Source organism: Limanda limanda, chromosome 9, assembly GCF_963576545.1.
Source record: "Limanda limanda chromosome 9, fLimLim1.1, whole genome shotgun sequence".
Classification (NCBI taxonomy): Eukaryota; Metazoa; Chordata; class Actinopteri; order Pleuronectiformes; family Pleuronectidae; genus Limanda; species Limanda limanda.
The window spans coordinates 9296128-9313395 of NC_083644.1; the positions used below are offsets into that span (position 1 = coordinate 9296128).

At 42.6% G+C, this 17268-nt stretch overlaps 1 protein-coding gene across 1 annotated transcript; it reads right to left on the minus strand.

Annotated features, from left to right (window-relative positions):
- Positions 1-5926: 5926 nt before the first annotated feature.
- Positions 5927-12181, minus strand: c9h1orf53 (chromosome 9 C1orf53 homolog). Its single transcript, XM_061078369.1, has 4 exons — positions 12129-12181; positions 11750-12038; positions 9211-9312; positions 5927-7829 (listed from the first exon to the last, which is right to left on the minus strand). The coding sequence occupies exons 2-4, from the start codon at positions 12014-12016 to the stop codon at positions 7758-7760; spliced, it is 441 nt and encodes a 146-aa protein (XP_060934352.1). The 5' UTR covers positions 12017-12038; positions 12129-12181; the 3' UTR covers positions 5927-7757.
- Positions 12182-17268: the final 5087 nt, after the last annotated feature.

A 17268-nucleotide genomic window follows, 5' to 3' on the forward strand; every position in this document is an offset into this window, starting at 1 on the left:
CCATGAAGTTGTGTTGGCTTTAATTGGAGGCCCCCTGATAACGCAGCCAGAGGACTTAAGGCTCGGGGCCCCTCCTGGACGAGCTGGACCTGCAGCTGTTCCTGTGCGCTCTGTCAGTGTCTCTGCTGCTGCTGGTGGTGGTGGTGGTGGTGGTGGTGGTGGGTTTGAAAAGAGAGTGTGGGGGGGGGGGACACGAGGATCTGATTTCACCTGGACAAAGACACCCTGAGAGGAGGCATCAGCTCAGCCCTGCGTGATATTTAATCTCACCGCAGGTTCCTATAGACCCTGGAAAATTAAATAAAGGCGATTTATGATTAGAATATGACTTATTCCCATTTGTGCCTGCTCCCGTTTAATTTTATATTTCAAGATGGAGACATGTATGTGTGGATAGAGAAGAGTGTTGTGACCCGTTGCCTGCAGCAGTGACATTTCATTTGACTGAAGTGGGTGTAACATTGTGTCAGTGAGGGGCTGAGGGAATCAGGTCTTTTGTGTTGTCGTTTTGTTGTGTTACGTTTCCCCCCTTTTCCCCCTTGTAATTGGGATATTACCTGCAAATAAATAAATAAATAAATAAATACACACTGATGACGTGTTTGTTTGTATTATTTTAAAGCATCACATTAAACTGCAGATGTTTTAAAAACTAAAGCTCTCTCTCACTTTTTCTATTAAAACTAAAGGGGTAATATTTTTTGATTGAATTGGAAATGAACCCTGCCAATTAAATAATCTACATCTATGCTTCCCATCACGTTTCATTAGTGGCTTCAGATAAAGTGGAGGTAAATGAATCAGGGCGATGGTGTGTCATTTTTCGTTTTAGCTCCAGACGATGATTTGCCCTAATTTAAGGTGCATGATCTTGTAAAAGCAAATTAAAGCTTTAAAAACACGAAACAATCCGAATTAATCACTGATTGTTTTTCATGTTTTTTTTCATATTTAAACCTCGCTTGCAAAAAAAAGAGAAAACCAAAATATTAACAATGACAAATGTGCTGTTTAAAAAGGGCGATGATGTCTCAGGGCCAGAGATTTGTCATATAAATAAAAAGAATAAAATCTCCTATATCTCAGTTATTAATACGAATTAAATAAATGAGAAAAGCGTCTTTTTTGGGGGGGGCTGCATTTGGATTTGATACCAAACTCCAGAATAACAAATTCAATAATTTAATATTGCATTCATTCATTGCTGAAAATACGTATTTACAATATTCGGTGTATAAATAAATCGGTGAAATGAACGAGGACCTTGCACGTCTATCCCGGAGACGAGCCTCTATCGCCCAAGCCACTGGATTCATCAGGCATCAGATCAGTCGCGCATTTCTTCACACGCTCTCCTCTGTCGTTCCTCTCCTTTCTTTTTTTTTTTTTTTAGTTATAACCTCTCCCTTGTATTTTTAATTTCCCAATCCAACACTTGCATATAGAAGAGGTCTTACCTGAGGCTGCGGAGTGAGATCCGGATCCCTGTGCAGCTCCGGACTGTGCGAGCAGTGCGCAGAGCTGCAGACGGAGGAGAGGCTGCCGGTAGATGGGGGGGGGGCTGTTCCTCGTTTCTGAGCCTGCACCTCCAGCTCAAGCGTCAATTAAAACACAAGACATTTAAATATTCCTCTCCCATGTGCAGGCGGCCCTCAGCGCACCACAAAAACACACGCACACACACACACACGCATGGACAAATGGGGAGATGAGCCACTGGCCTACTCAGCATGTAGGTTATAATGTGTGATGCATACTCGTAAATTAAAGAGGGTTAATTTGCAGGATCTGGAGTCAGTGGTCGCCAAATGGTAAACAACCATCATCACAGAGATTTGAAACAAGATTTAAGGATTTTTTTCTCCCACTTTCCACTTGTCTTAATAGAACTAATGTTGGAATTCAGCCCCCAAAGTTGTATTTTGTGGCCCTGGAGCACGAATAAAAAAGCATTTTGAAATGAAAAGGAATAGCAGATTAGCTCCTAAAATGATAATCACATAATGTGTGGGTCCAAACTGGACGACACGTCAAATGGTCACAGGTCTGATTCCAGTGGCTGCAGAGCAGAGGTCTGTGGGAGGGAGTGATTGGAAAGGTCTGTACAGTCAGACCAGATCAATCAATCTGACGGAGACGTGGAGCACAACAACACGTGTCTGTGGAAAGGAAAGGGTCCTGAATAATTACATCAAATCGAAATCAGAATAGAAATAAAAAATAGATTTTAATTTCTGAATTTTAGGAGAAGAATCCAATCCAAAGAGTGATTGGCAGAGATTTACACAAGATGATTTTTAATGGCAAACGAATAATTACTTTAAGTCATCAAAACGGTACAAATGTAAAACAAAATATGAATTCACAGGTTAGGATGTATAACATGTGTTTTTTTCACTGCATGTGCACTGAATACAGAATATTTAAATAACTGAATCACTCGGTTCACATTTCGTTTCCCCTGAACTGTGACGTATGTTTCTCTCACCTGGAGCAGAGGCGACAAACCTCATCTACATTCAGTGTATGAATCCACAGTCACAGTCAATAAAGCCAGGAAGCATTTTACACCCATTTGGCCTCATGTTGCAAAAATACTGAGTAAAGAAATAATAATAATAATGTCAATATTTTACTAAATATTCATACAGTTCATGTTTTGAAGAGGGTTTGAGTGTTGCTGTGACAAAATGACCAATATCAATATTTTCCATGGTAATGTGATGGTAATGTTGCTCTAATTTCATTGTGCATCGCTGGATCACTGTTTACCCGAGAGGCTGGGCATAATAACAGGCCATTAAATAATAATAGAATTAATAACCCAATGTAAGACAGTTTAAAGGGCATGTTCTGGATTGTATGTTTACTGTTAACATGACAAAGGGGGGGGGGGTCATCCACCAGGCAGGATGTCCCAAACCACAGTCACACTGGCCACATGGAGGACAACCCACTGCTGTATGGACTGGTTTCCATTGACAAGTGAGTACTGAGTGAGTGAGAGCGCTGGGACTGGGAGCAAAGGGTGGCAATTAATTACACCTCTGTACTGCTTGCATAAATGATCATGTGCCATACTGCTAACAGTCATTTTGCTTTGCTCCTTCCGCCTGGGCTGACATCACAATGTATCTCATCAATAATGCAGCGGCACTGAGATCCATTTCAGTGTGTACGGTGACGCGTACTGTGCACACAGCGCTCTCCAAGCATGATACCCAGCTCTGCAGCGGGCTGGGTTCAACAGTGAAGCCGCAGATGCAGCACCAACCAGGATGCCTGCCTCCCTCCTTCCCTCTCTCCCTCCTTTCCTGCCTCCCTGGCTGAATGGCTCCTCTCTGCTGTAGGGCACGGCGGTTAGATTACCACACATCCAGGGTTCATCTGGAGTTATCATTTCTGGGTCACCTCAAGTGACACTCGAGTCTCACAGAGGGAACACTCAGGAGCTCCCGAAGCAGGACCAGAGAGAGGAGCGGAGGAGAGGTGGAGGCGACGTGGGCAAGGAGTCCAAGGGAGGTGAAGGAGGAGGAGGAGGTGGAGGAGGAGGGTGGAGGAGGAGGTGGGAAGGCGATCCCAGGATCCACTGTGGCTCAGGGAACCACAGGCTAAACACTGACAGGAGGAAGGTGAGGAGTGGGAAGGGAGAGGGGGATTGAGGAAGAGGAGGAACAGAGGGAGGAGTGGAGCTCTGGATATCCCAGTCACATGAGTCTGGGTGGGTGGGGAGAGGAGGGTGGTGAGAGGAGGGTGAGACATCCTGGAAATATTTACAAACACACCATGGACATGGAGTCACAGTTATTGGCAGAAAGGAAATATTAAAATATTAGGATAGAATATATAGCCATACTGATATTATTTCTGATTCCTGCAACTCAAATGTTTAACAGGGGTTAAGTAAAAATAAGGATAGACGAGACTATAAATAGATCTCCTCGGTCGCCATGGATCCTGTTTTTCATTTCCATCCTTATATTCTCTCTCCCTCACTTTTTCCCCTCTCCTCCTCCCAACTCCCCGCTCCTTCCACACTTTCTCTTTTCCGTCTCATCCAACCAACGCTCCCCCTCCCTCCCTCCCTTTACCCCTCTCTACGCCGCCCCCCCCCCTACCCCCACCAGCCCTACCTCTCTACACCCCCCCACCCCTCCCTCCTTCGATCCCCTCCCTGCTCTGCTCTGCTGGAGCTCAAATCACAACCCCGGTCCCTGGCAGATGGAGGATAGGAGAGAGAAGCTCTTAACTAGCCAGCCTGAGCCTCTGCTCTCTGCACACCAACTGCTGCCTGCCTCCCCTCCCTGCCTCCAGAACACCTCCACACACACACACACACACACACACACACACACACATACACACACACACACACACACCCTCTCATCTCCTCTGGGGACAGAGTATCCTCCTGAGGAATGGTGCACGTATTAGTCCATATCTGGCCACACTAGAAAGGACATGGAAACATAATAGATGGATGTTCTTTATCGCTGTATAACCTTATGGGGTAAAAGCAGCTTTTTGGGAGGAGGCACAGCGGGTTTATGTGATGCTTGTTGTTATCTTGTCAAACGGGCTCCTGCTTCCGACTGCAAGACAGAGTCAGAGGGGAACATCATGATAAATAGGTTGGGCTTTAGATGGTAAAAAGAAACAAAAACAATGGCATCCCCTTGTCTTCTAAATTGGGACAAGAAATCACAGATAGGATTACATCAGCAAAGGGACCTGGACGGAAGTAAACAGGCCAAAGTTCTCTGCAGGCTCCACTAGGTTCCTCCTGACTGCCCCTGATGCTTCTTTCATCTGGGCTCATCTGGCAGCCGCGGCTCGACCTGGCATGAGCCGGACCACCAGTTGCGGTCAGAGGGAGAAGCCGCTGCTCTGTGCTATTTGCAGCGCCCGTCTGTCCAAAGGCATCCGACGCGCTGACTGTCACTCACTGGCCATGTGTGTGTGTTTTTGTTTTTTTTATCACTAATTCAACCACAGGGATCTGGTTGTCCATATGACCACTGTGGAGGCTGCTGCCCCGGGGCGAGCTGACATTGTCTGTGTAGAGCGACCAGACGTTGATGTTGGTGCTGCTCAAATTCTGCTTGAATATCAACACGCACGTGCATGCACACACACACACAATCATACAAAGCAGTGCCTGGCCAATTGCTGAGACTGATGTTCCTTTCAGCCATCATACGGCTGACACTCAAGTTGTTTTTTTTCTCTTCCCTCCACCAACACTGTGTCAGTTCCTGGCTGGTCTGGCCAACAGTGATGGAGACACTGTAACTGACTGTGGTTGGGGCCATTGGCCGCGGGGCTTCTGTGGCTGTTTGAGATGGAAGGGGAGGGTGGTGAAGGAGGAGGAGGGGGAGGGTGAGGGGGGCTGCTCGGCCTGTTAACTGGTTGTGACTAGAGCCTGTCTGGTCACAGTTCCAAACTGGACAGCTCTCTCTTTCTCTGCGGCTAGTGCCGGCGTCCGGTGGAAAGACACACGGCCTATAGCTGCCACTCGGCTCCAGCGCAGCATATGCTCCAGCTGAAGGTCAGAGATGTTCAGTCCAAAACGCCTGAAATAAACACCTCACGTCTGGTTGGCGGTTGTAACTTGGGAGGCACATCTGCGCTGTGGGAATACCACTGGCTGAGGGTCAGTGCATGTGTGTGTATATTTGCTTACATAGAGAAGTTTCTTAATTTCATATAATTCTACTGGTAGTGCATAAAACAGACAAAATCGACAAATGAATGAATTGAAGAACTAGGAAGAATAAATTTATTTTGAATAATGTGATAAACTTGTCAACTTAAATCAAAATTAGCAATAATTAGGTGTTATAATAAAATAAAATAGGGGTTCATGTTAAATGCCTTCTTGCCAATTATGAATCATCCATTTAAAGAAACACGATTCAAGAAACTGTTTGATTTAAAAAACACAAAATGTTTTATTTATCATGTTTGATCAGTCAGGTCATAGATGTTCAAGTAAATTCCACCATAAATCTGTCGAAGTCATCGCTGTGCTGTTTGTGTCTAAGTCACCAACTGCTCAGCTACAACATGATGGGTGAAAAAAAAAAAAAAAAAACATTTCAAATTGTGCCATCACTGGATTGGGGAGACGTGGAGGGATGAGGCAGACATGAAAGTTGGCCTATTTCATGGTCAGGCTGCGGGACCGCCGAGGCCCTGAATGGCAATGCATCTACTTTAATGTGACAGACAAGTCCCTAGGCAAAACCCGCAGAGCCGCGGCAGGCAAGCAGGCCCAGGTACTTGATGAGTGTGACACCTTCACCATCCCGCTGTAGGAATGTTGCTGCCGCACGCTCCGCTGCCTCGGTTTAGAATAACACCAAATAAATTCGCCTCTCATCCCGCCTGACGACGCGTCCCCAAGAACCTGTCCTCCCCAGCACTGTTGGGATCATGAATCTCCTTGTAGCCGCTCACAGGGCTTTGCTCCGATCACTAAGCACTTGCCTTTGGGACCCACCTGCCCAGGAAAATTGTGGTCGCGCCAGTCGGCGGCTGCGACAGAATTCCGCGGCAGACACATCCTCTCATCCCGACGCGGTTTGCCCAATCAGGCGGAGAAGGGCGAGTGTGTGTGGCAGGTTGAGAGCCAGCGCCTGAAGGCATGGCGCTGCCTGCCCACATGCACTCACAAATCAAGTGGCACATCTCATCTCAACATCTCTTGCACGCACAGGTAGCTCCGAACGAGCGCTTGACCCCACCTTGTACCATTACTGTGGGCTACAAAGTGCGGTGCTTAGTGCAACCTTTATACTATATTGGCCTATTAGGAGCCACAGGGTACTCTGATGGAGTAAGCCTTCCTATGCATGTGTGCGTCTAAGCATGCTCCTGAACATGAGCTGATCTAGCGCAGAGCTGGGATAACAGGGCCCAGGAGTTCATTAGGCTGCAGCTCAGGAGAGCAGCTGCAGGGAGCTGCGCTGTAGCCGAGTGTAGCCAGGAGGCTGAGCTGCGAGTCCGGTGGGGAGGGCTGCTGTTGATGTCCATGGCATGTTTGTTAACAGCCTGATTCCATCAAGTGGTGTAAAAGCAGCGCAGCCAAGTGTGAGGCCTGACCCCTTGGCCCCTGCCTATTTTTAACAACACAGTGTTTCAGTCAGAGGTAGACAGTTCAGTCGAGCACTTGTGGAGTGAGAATGATGCAAATATTCATGCGGTTGTACATTTGGGAGGAAAAATAACGAGAGATGCAAAGCAAACGAGCACAAGACTCCGTCGGACTATCTACTGATACTTTTGCTTATGTGCCCTTTATCTTGAGGGCGAAGATCTAAAATGCTCTTTCAGTTTTCATCTCCATACTCCCACAACCCTGGTAAACGCATCAGACGAGAGAGAACACCACATAATATTCAAGACTCTTAAGTAGAGACGAAAAAATTAATCTCGTGGCACAACACTGGACATCCGAGTAGCAGCGTTAAAAAGAAACACAAAACAGAGACGTGATAAAAGGCTATTTTACATGAGGTTCTGTGGAAAGAATCCTTCCTCCTCCATCCTCGTCTTGTGAGAATGAAAATAATCCGAAGAATAGTTGTGATTCATAGGAGGTAAGTATTTCACAGTCACTACCCATATTTCATCATTTAGTACACTGATAAAAAAATGACTCAAGTAGTCAAAATAACGACAGGCAGAAGAGAAGCAACATGCGCTCCATTCTAAACAGGCTCTTACATTTTACCTTTGGCACCAGTGTGTTAGGCCTATACATAAAATAAGGAATTAAACTGTTTCTTCATTGCAGGGTCCTTCACGTTGACCTGGTCATACGGACACTAGAGGAGAATAAAAAAGATAATGGTGTTAAATGTGTGGAACAGATCTTCAGTGAACAAGATAGTAACATGTGCAAAGAACATATAAGAGAAGAGCAGAGTGAGAAACAGAGGGGAACAGGATGAGGAGGAACCGAATCAGGACTGAACCACATTGAGACTGGGGGAGACGGGATGGTGCAAGGAAGGACAGAATATGAGACGAGGCTGGATGGGACAAGATGTGGACTCGACAGACTAGAACATGTCAGATATGAAAAGAAGAGTGAGATCATAAAAACCACCCTGTGTTTAAACAAAAGGTGTGAAAGCTAAAAACAAATCCAGGTAACATATGAAAGGTCAGAAGCCTCTTACAAAGTCCAAACACCAACAGAATCAACTGTGATCTGTGCTTTTCACTTCCACCAGTAGTGAAGTGTATACGTTCTGGACCTGCCTGTCTGGAATGGGCTCTTTGCTCGGCCTGTGGTGATGCTGGTTGCAGCTTTCATTCTGAAACTGTCTCAGTGACCTGCTGTTATCGGACCGCCGTGGCAGGTAGAGACTCAGTGCACAGAACCCTGAGTCTGCACCACGCCTGCTGCACAAAGAGCTGCTCACCTGTTTATCCAGCCACCACTAGTCACTTCTTAACACGAAACACATGTGGAGTGTGAAGCCGTTAAGATGATCAGTTCTTGAGATATGAGGCAACAGAGAGACATTGCTGGAGTTATTGAAGAGATGTTGAAGATTTATGTTGTAGTCATCTCCTGCCTCTGTTGCGATATTTGGACTTTGGTGCTGATTTTTGTCTTTTCTAGTTTTGCTGCTGTATAATGCACCCACGGCCTCCAATACAAGAAGGTTAATTTACCAGAAATACACAACACCTATATGAAGTGATGACACTGCTCACATCCAAGAATCAACACTAAGATCTGGAGCTAAACTATACGTTCACTTTCTTACACTAACCTTCACTGATCAACATGTGTCATATAGATGCAGCAAGGTGGAAGCTCTGAGTATTAAATGAGATTTGGTTAAAAGATTTTATATTTTATTTTTTAAGTGTTTGTGTGAAAATGTTCAAGTTAAATAAATAATTTCATCATCCTCATCAGCCCCATGGACAGCTGAACTAAGGATGCTCTGACCTGCTGTACACATACAACTTGTTTTAACACGATGGAATCAGGAGTTTAACACTGTATATAAATTAAAGTATGGAAACAGACTCCGGGACAGAAAAGGACCAAACAGGATGGGAAGGGGGTTGCACAGAACACAACAGAACACAACTACACAACTGATGAACAGAACACAATAGAGCGCAGAGACAAACAGGGCTGAGGAGGAAGATGCAATTTGGTAAAACAGAAAACAAAGAACTCACATGTCTGCACGCGCTGCCACAGCATTTTCCTCTCTGAAGGTGGGCATACTCTGTGAACACCTTGTACCCACTGGAAGGGTCGACATACAGCTGCTTCTGCGCCTGAATATAATGAAGATATTATTATATGATTAGTATGACACACAAACACATATGGGAATGTGTGACCCCTGCATACTTAACCCTATACATTACATATACACAAAGGCATGCTCAAGCACAGGGAGACAGATTGCTTTGGGTCGACTCGAACACAATGGATGACCTCTATGCATGGAAACAGATGTAAGACAGTGGAATTCTTATGATGTTACTAATTAGTTAGTGCTGTCCTTTTGTGTGCATTTCACAGAGCACGGGAAGAAGATCGTTTCCATTCACCGCAGATTCGCAGGACGCCGCGACGAAACGTATTCCAGACACAATGGGCTCTTTTATTTGTTGTGTGTTTGGACCGATCGTTTGTCTCGCACAGCCACACAAACACCTTCTGCGAGTGGAAAACACCGAACTCCTCTGCCATCCCTTAGGAAGTTAGGAAATGTCAGCTCTCAGTCTGTTTCAAACTGAGAGCCCACTAGTTGGTGAGCTTTGACAGGCTACAAAGGGAAAAGGGCCCCGGGCACTTTGGTGACACAGCCTGTCATTTCACATGGCATTGCAGAGGCCACATAGTGAAGCTGGCATGGCCACGGCCCCCTCTGTATTGTGCTTTTCCCACCCCGGCTCTACCACTCTCCTCAGGTCGTAGCCAACTTGCTTCAGCTTCACCCACAGTCAGAAGCACAGTATTTACGGCGAATAAGCCCAAAGGCGTAAAGACGACACCCGTACACCGCGGCCATCAGAGCTCCCTGGCCCTGATAAAGAGCCGGGAGGATTTGGTGAATATGATGGATCTGATGAAAACAATGATCATTGCTTTTATGACATGTGCTGGGTAGAAAACATGTGAGATGGTATGCTTCTAAAGAAAACAGAAACAAAGCTGCTGGGACTGGAATCGTCTTGAAATATCTCCAGGCTACTGCTTGAAAGGGTTTTACATCACATGCGGTGAATCCAGCCACGATCTCTTTGTTAAATGGTTCAGAAAATAATAAATATTACAGTTGGGGAGAGAAGACGAGTGAAATCTGATACCAAAAACAAAGAAGTCTATTCTGCAGCACTATACCCACTAGTTGTAATTGAAATGACAACATCTCATTTTGCCGGGGACCCATGGGGGATCGCTGCCCTGGAGACAGATGGGCTCTAGAGAAGCACCACAGTGAGCATATCATTACGGCTGGTACAGTCTCAGATTATATAAACAATGTTGGTATTGGTCCAAAGCCATTTGCATCTCATCATTTTAGGCTTCTTGTGCAACTGACAGCAGGTCTCAGGCTATTACATGTTAAATATGGTGTTTTTAAAAAGGCACTTAAAGGAGACATGTCTTACACAATTATCCTGCTTTGTACGAGGATCCTCAAAATAAATTATTGGTCAATATTTTGGGGGAAAATACAGAATATTGGTTTTAGATACACAATCATTTACCCGTAGAACACATTTAGAAGAACAGATTCAGCCTGTGTAGTTAGTTGTGTTTGTTTCATTGCAGCTCAGCAGTTTTGCTATAATATTATTCACCAATGACTAAATTCATCAGTATCATTTTTACCTCAAACAAGGAGAATATGTTTTCACTACTATTTCGTCTGTCAGCAAAATTACTCAAAAACGTCTGAACAGATTTCCATGAAACTTGGATGGAACTTTGGGAAAACACAGAACCTGGTACATTTTTTGGGAGATCTGGACAAATGGACAGATCCAGAAATGTTATTATCACTTTGTTTAACATTGCGAGCTTTGGTGTTTTTGCATATTTTCCTCATAGAATGTTTATAAAGATGGAGGACATGACATCTCCCCAAAAAACTCTTCAAATATGCATAGCTCATAACCAATAAGTAAACTATTCACAACACAAAGATGCTCAACATACACTTTACATTAAAATGCTGTTCGTATGCCGTATGCCAATAGACTAGAATCAGGTTTAGAATCAGGACTGGGCAATAAACTGATATAAATAATTTTCACAATAAAACAAAAACATTAAAAGCAATATGACAAAAGTCAGATACACAGTGAGGAGGTATAAACACACAATACCTCTGATTTGTAAAATGTTTCCTTCACTCAGGGCAAAATTCAGCCTTTAAACCAAACTGATATTATATCGGCTGTTAAGTAAAATTAAAGTATTGAATATAATCATAATAACACTGACATGAGTAGTTATACTTTCTGTGTATGCAGGCACTTTGCTGTTAATACACAAGACTCACAGTGTTGTACTCTGTGTCACATTGTGAATGATATACTTAAGTTGTATTTCTAGTGTAACTATCTTAATACCTTGTGAACTGAAGTTTTATTACACAACAAACAGTAGAAAAACTCCAACCACGTGGTCTCACTCATCACAAATGATCGAGTAGATGACTGAGCTCCAGATGAAGGTGGAGCTGAAGCTTCTCACCTCACACGCCTCTCTGTGGACCCTGTGGACCTCCATCTCTTCCTGGGAGAACCTCCCCTGGTTCTCCTCTCGGCTGCTGCTGGTCCCTGTCCCCGGCTCGGACCGCCTGTCCCCGGCATGGACCCGGGACACGGACCCGCTTCTCCTCGGTGGACCCGAGCTTTCCTCGGACAGGTTCGGGACAGACATCGTTAAGAGTCGTTTATTGAAGCGGAGGAGGATCAGTCCGCAGACGAAGGCTTTCCCCGGGTGGTTCTGGGGGAACATGCTCCTGGAGCTGGAGTTTTCACTGGAGAGAAACACGAAGAAACTCCTCACACAGGGAAACACAAACCAGCTCTTTATTCAATAACGTGTCTTGTGTGTGTAGCATGTTTACCTCCATGTTTACCTCCATGTTCACCTCCATGTCTCCAGTGTCCAGTGGCTACTTCCTCGTCACATTGGTGCCATGTCACCGTCTCATCCACAGGTCCACACAGCGCCCCTGCTGGCCACAAGCAGCAGCTTCTGAAACACTGCTGAAGTGAAGATGTCTACACTTTACTGAGTGTGTAGAATTGAGTGGTGAAGTTTCATGTTGCAGCTGAATACACTTCTCCTCACCCCCCCCCCCTTCCAAACATGAAAGAGAACCAGTGGAAAACTTCAGTTATTATGAAAATTCAAAGGGTGTTTAGTTTGTCCAGTTTGGACGACTGTGAAAAACATGGCGGCCTCCGCAGAGAGGACCTGCTCCAGATGTAAATATAAAGTATATAAATATATAAGATCCATTCTAGGGGGAAAGAAAACCACAATTTGTGCAATGTAGATAACACATTTGTGAACACATCACTAGGATTATTTTATATTCAATTTCTGACACTGGTTTCCTCTCACCTAAATCTTACACACTGCACGTTTAAGAAAACAGATTCATCATAGATAGATTACTGAGCAACTTCCTCAACCACAAGTGCAAAAGAGACGAGACACATAAAAAAGACAAACAATTTTTTACATTGAACTTACACTTAAGATTGCATTTCTATAAATTCACCTCAACTAAAGTCTGTTTAGATTTCTCTATATTCTAAAAGCTCCTCGCTGGTGATTGATGATAAATGCGTTGTTTTATTGACTTTATTATCATTAACTGATTTAAAGTTCAGCAGAACTCACTGGACCTGATTCTTGGAAGTGGATATCAATCAGTTACATCTCACAAGAGATCACACCCACTCACTGAAGTTACATAGAGCAAGAGTATCTATCTATCATCTCTCTAAGAAAAACATACTGCGTTATCTATAGGATAAGATTAGTTGAATTGAAACTACTATCTACCAAGAGAGAGTGTTGCGTAGAATAATATAACATTTTGTTGACCACATTATAGGTGCAAGGTGGTGAAGCAGCTAAACCTCCACTGTCCCTTCTGTGCAATTTATGTCTCCTTGACTGCCATTGAGTGCAAACAAAGACTTCTTATAATATAAGTAATGTGGGGACTTGGAGTAAGCACTGCAAGGTTGATGAGTGGACATTAACGAGTCCCTCCAAGGTTATCCACCGCTGTAAGCCACCTCCCATGATGTGTCTACTCCAGGATTCTGGGTAATGAAACCTGACAAGTGTCTTTTGACTGACATTGTGAGGTCAATTTACCATCAGACAAATTACACATCACTCGTACAAAAAATATGCAGACCTACTATGGGAAGCATAGAGGACATCGAAATTTGGTAGATGTACATAATGCTTTTAGTGGTGATATATTATATTAAATATATAGAAAAGACACTGCGGCAAAGGAAGAATCCCCTCCCCTTATTTCAACCAAAAGAAAGACGATTACAAAAAAATAAGTCATATTTTTATTTAAAAGTACATTTTCAAGCGTTCTGTATCTGATGTATTTTCAATCCAGCTGCTCATACTGATAAATATTGATTAAACAGGCTTTTATTAACCATACCGCCATAGACTCCAGAATACAATGCAATCATTTGTAATAACTCTGCTGCATTAAGTTTAGGGTTTTGTTTTCTGGGCCTGATAAAACTTAATCTTCCTTTTCTTTATTGTCAGTTTCTCATCAGTGAATATAATCTGGGACTGTCTTGACATCTCAATCCTCACTGGTTTGCAGTACTCTATGCTTTATGAATGTGAATGCTTTGCATGTGTCATATTGTCATATTGTCATATTGTACAAATAATACGAGACCAACTATGGAAAGCATAGAGGACATCGAAATTTGGTAGATGTACATAATGCTTTTAGTGGTGATATATATTATATTGAATATATAGAAAATATACTGCAGCAAAGGAAGAAGCCTACATGGATTATTCAGAGTCCTCCCCTTATTTCAACAGAAGTAAGTCTTATTTTTTATTAATAGTACATTTTTAAGCTTTCTGCATCTTATGTATTTTCAATCCAGCTGCTCATACTGATAAATATTGATAAAACAGAGGTTTTATTAACGATATTGCCATAGACTCAAGAATACAATGCAATAATTGTTAATAACTCTACTGCATTAAGTTTAGGGTTTTGTTTTCTGGGCCTGATTGAACTTAATTTTCCTTTTCTTTATTGTCAGTTTCTCATCAGTGAATATAATCTGGGACTGTCTGGAAATGTGAATCCTCACTGGTTCTCAGTACCCGATGCTTTATGAATGTGAATGCTTTGCATGTGTCATATTGTCTTTTTTATGTAAACGCTGCAGCGCCGCCATTATCATTTCATAGGGATGCCTGAAACAGTAGGCCCCAGTCTGCTGCCACTTAATTACCTTCCAGTCAGCCTGGAGAAATCTGGCTCTGATCCAGACAGCCTCTCTGGAGAGGGGAGAGCACTACATCTGAGCTATTGGTTTCAATTTACCATGGGACAAATATTGCTTAAACATGAGACTCAATGCAAACGTTAAAAGGAAAAAGTCTGCACGAAAACACAATTCACATGGTTCGGAATAGCGGCAGAGATTGTTGAAAAGGAAAATAAACACTTACAAAGAAACAAATATGTCCCTTAAGGTGGAAATCAGAGCCTCTAGTTATTAATTGATAATGTCATTAGGTGTCACTGTTGGGAATTAGTCCACTGACGAATTAGCAGCTAACTCTCTCAGCTCAGAGGATGTTTTGTTTTGCGATATTACACTGAAACCAGATTTAACTGAATGACTTGAATCAACATGTGTGTGTGTGTGTGAAACAAGGAGCTGAAACCTAAACTGTTGAGCTATGAAATAACATTAAGAATAAATAAAAGTATAAAAAATAAATGTACTTTGGGAATTTCCTCTTTAGGAGACAAGTGACTCAGCTGATTCATGACCTCTGTGTTTAAAAGGGCGTCCTGAAGCAGTTTCCAGTCGCCAGTGGGATAACTTTATACATCCTACACACAGCATGACACACACGGTCTCTCATAATTTATAAGTGTAACTGAGTTATGCTTTGCAAATTCAGCACTGATTTCACGCTTGGACAACAGTAGTCTAACATGGTTAGTGTAAGTGGCATATGCTCACGACACACTGTAATTACGTGGAGGAAAGTGAGGTAATCGTGCCAGCGCTCACCAGACTTCCCCAGTGCACCGCAGTGGGATTTGTTGGCGACGCAGCACTTTCTGGGTTAAAGACCTTCATTGGGGGGAATGAAGGAGGAGGGGCAAGTTTCACTTCTCACATTCAGATCAAGCTAAATAAGCTCCAGACATGAAATTTGCTGCTCAAAAATTCTAGGCCAGTAGGTTATAAAAGGTTGACCTTGAATTTGATTGCTTTGCCCATGGTGCCACTTGAGACGACATAATAAGTATGTCAAACTCCAACCAACAACTTATAGTCAAATATCCATTTTCACAAAGTAATACTTTACATGTGACACTATTACATGAGGTTCAAAGAAGTTTGCTTTGGCCCCTGTTGACCTCCGAGAATCCATACTGCTCTTTGTGAACTGTGTACGAACAGTGTCATGTCTGTTTGTCGAGTCCAGCTCACACAACAAACATACGGCTATGCCACGCTGATTATCATCTTGTGACCCTTCACATGTGGAGGAGTGTTGTGTTCCTTTGAGTTTGTATTGAGCTCGTTTGTTGTGATCAATCAAGTTGCTTTATTTTCCAAGTATTGAATAGTAGGAGAGGTCCTGGGAAGGGTGTATAATTCCATCATAGGAAAACTGTAAGGCTACAACCAACAATTATCAAGATCATCAATTCATTCGACAATAATATCCTTTAATAATCAATTGATTAAAATGTGTAGGAAATTGGTGGAAAAGACAACCTTTTTAATTGAACTATTCGCACGTGAGAAGTGATCAGATAAACAATAATCAACATTAATCATCATGTGTCAGTGAACTATCCCTTTAAGCTGAAATGTTTAGATACTTAATTATGTATCTGATTAGTCTGAAGTTCACTGGCAACAATAATGAAAATTGGTTATTTGTTTAAGTCATTTTTTCAATCAAATATACCCAAAACAAAATCCCCTCTCAAAAGCGAATAGTTCAATTCCCTATTTCTCTTTAACCAAAATAAGAAATGTGTAAATTCCCACTTGTCGTTGTTCCACCTGTAGTGAAAACACGGTTTAGTCATGGGTCACTTGATCTCAGGTCAGCTCGTGCGCATCAATTGATTAATATGTGTATGAAATCGGTGGAAAAGACAACATTTTTAATTGAACTACTCGCATGTGAGAAGTGATCAGATAAATAATAATCAACATTAATCATCATGTTTCAGCAAACTATCCCTTTAAGCTGAAATGTTAGAGATACTTAAGATACTTAATTATGTATCTGATTAGTCTGAAGTTCACTGGCAACAATTATGACAATTGGTTATTTGTATAAGTCATTTTTTCAATCAAATATATGTAACCCAGATCTCCTGGGCCTGAGTTCGTAAACACAAAAAAAATGAATATGATCTCAAAAGAATATTTGAAACTAATCTTATCTTCTCAATCACAGAGCCTTTTAACCACACATCTATTTATTGATTTACTTAAATCTACTTAAATTTACTTAACTGTAAATATCTAAACTTATTAACTGTACATATTATATTTATTACATTTTATCCCGTATTTAACCTCATTTGAACTACTATTTTTAATAATATGAACTTATCTAATTATCATGAACTTTCTCTTTTAATACAACATTTGTTATGCTATTTTGAGATTAATTGTATGCACTGTATCCTAATGATTTTTATACAGGGCTACATATACCCAAAACAAAATCCCCTCTCAAAAGCAAATAGTTCAATTCCATATTTCTCTTTAACCAAAATAAGAAATGTGTAAATTCCCACTTGTCGTTGTTCCACCTGTAGTGGACACACAGTTTAGTCATGGGTCACATGATCTCAGGTCAGCTTGCAGGGGGGAGACGCCGATGTGACGCGCTGACGTCAGCAGGTCTGTGACAGCACTTCCTGGAGTGGTGTGTGTTTGTTGTGGGAAATAATAATCATCACCACCGTGGAG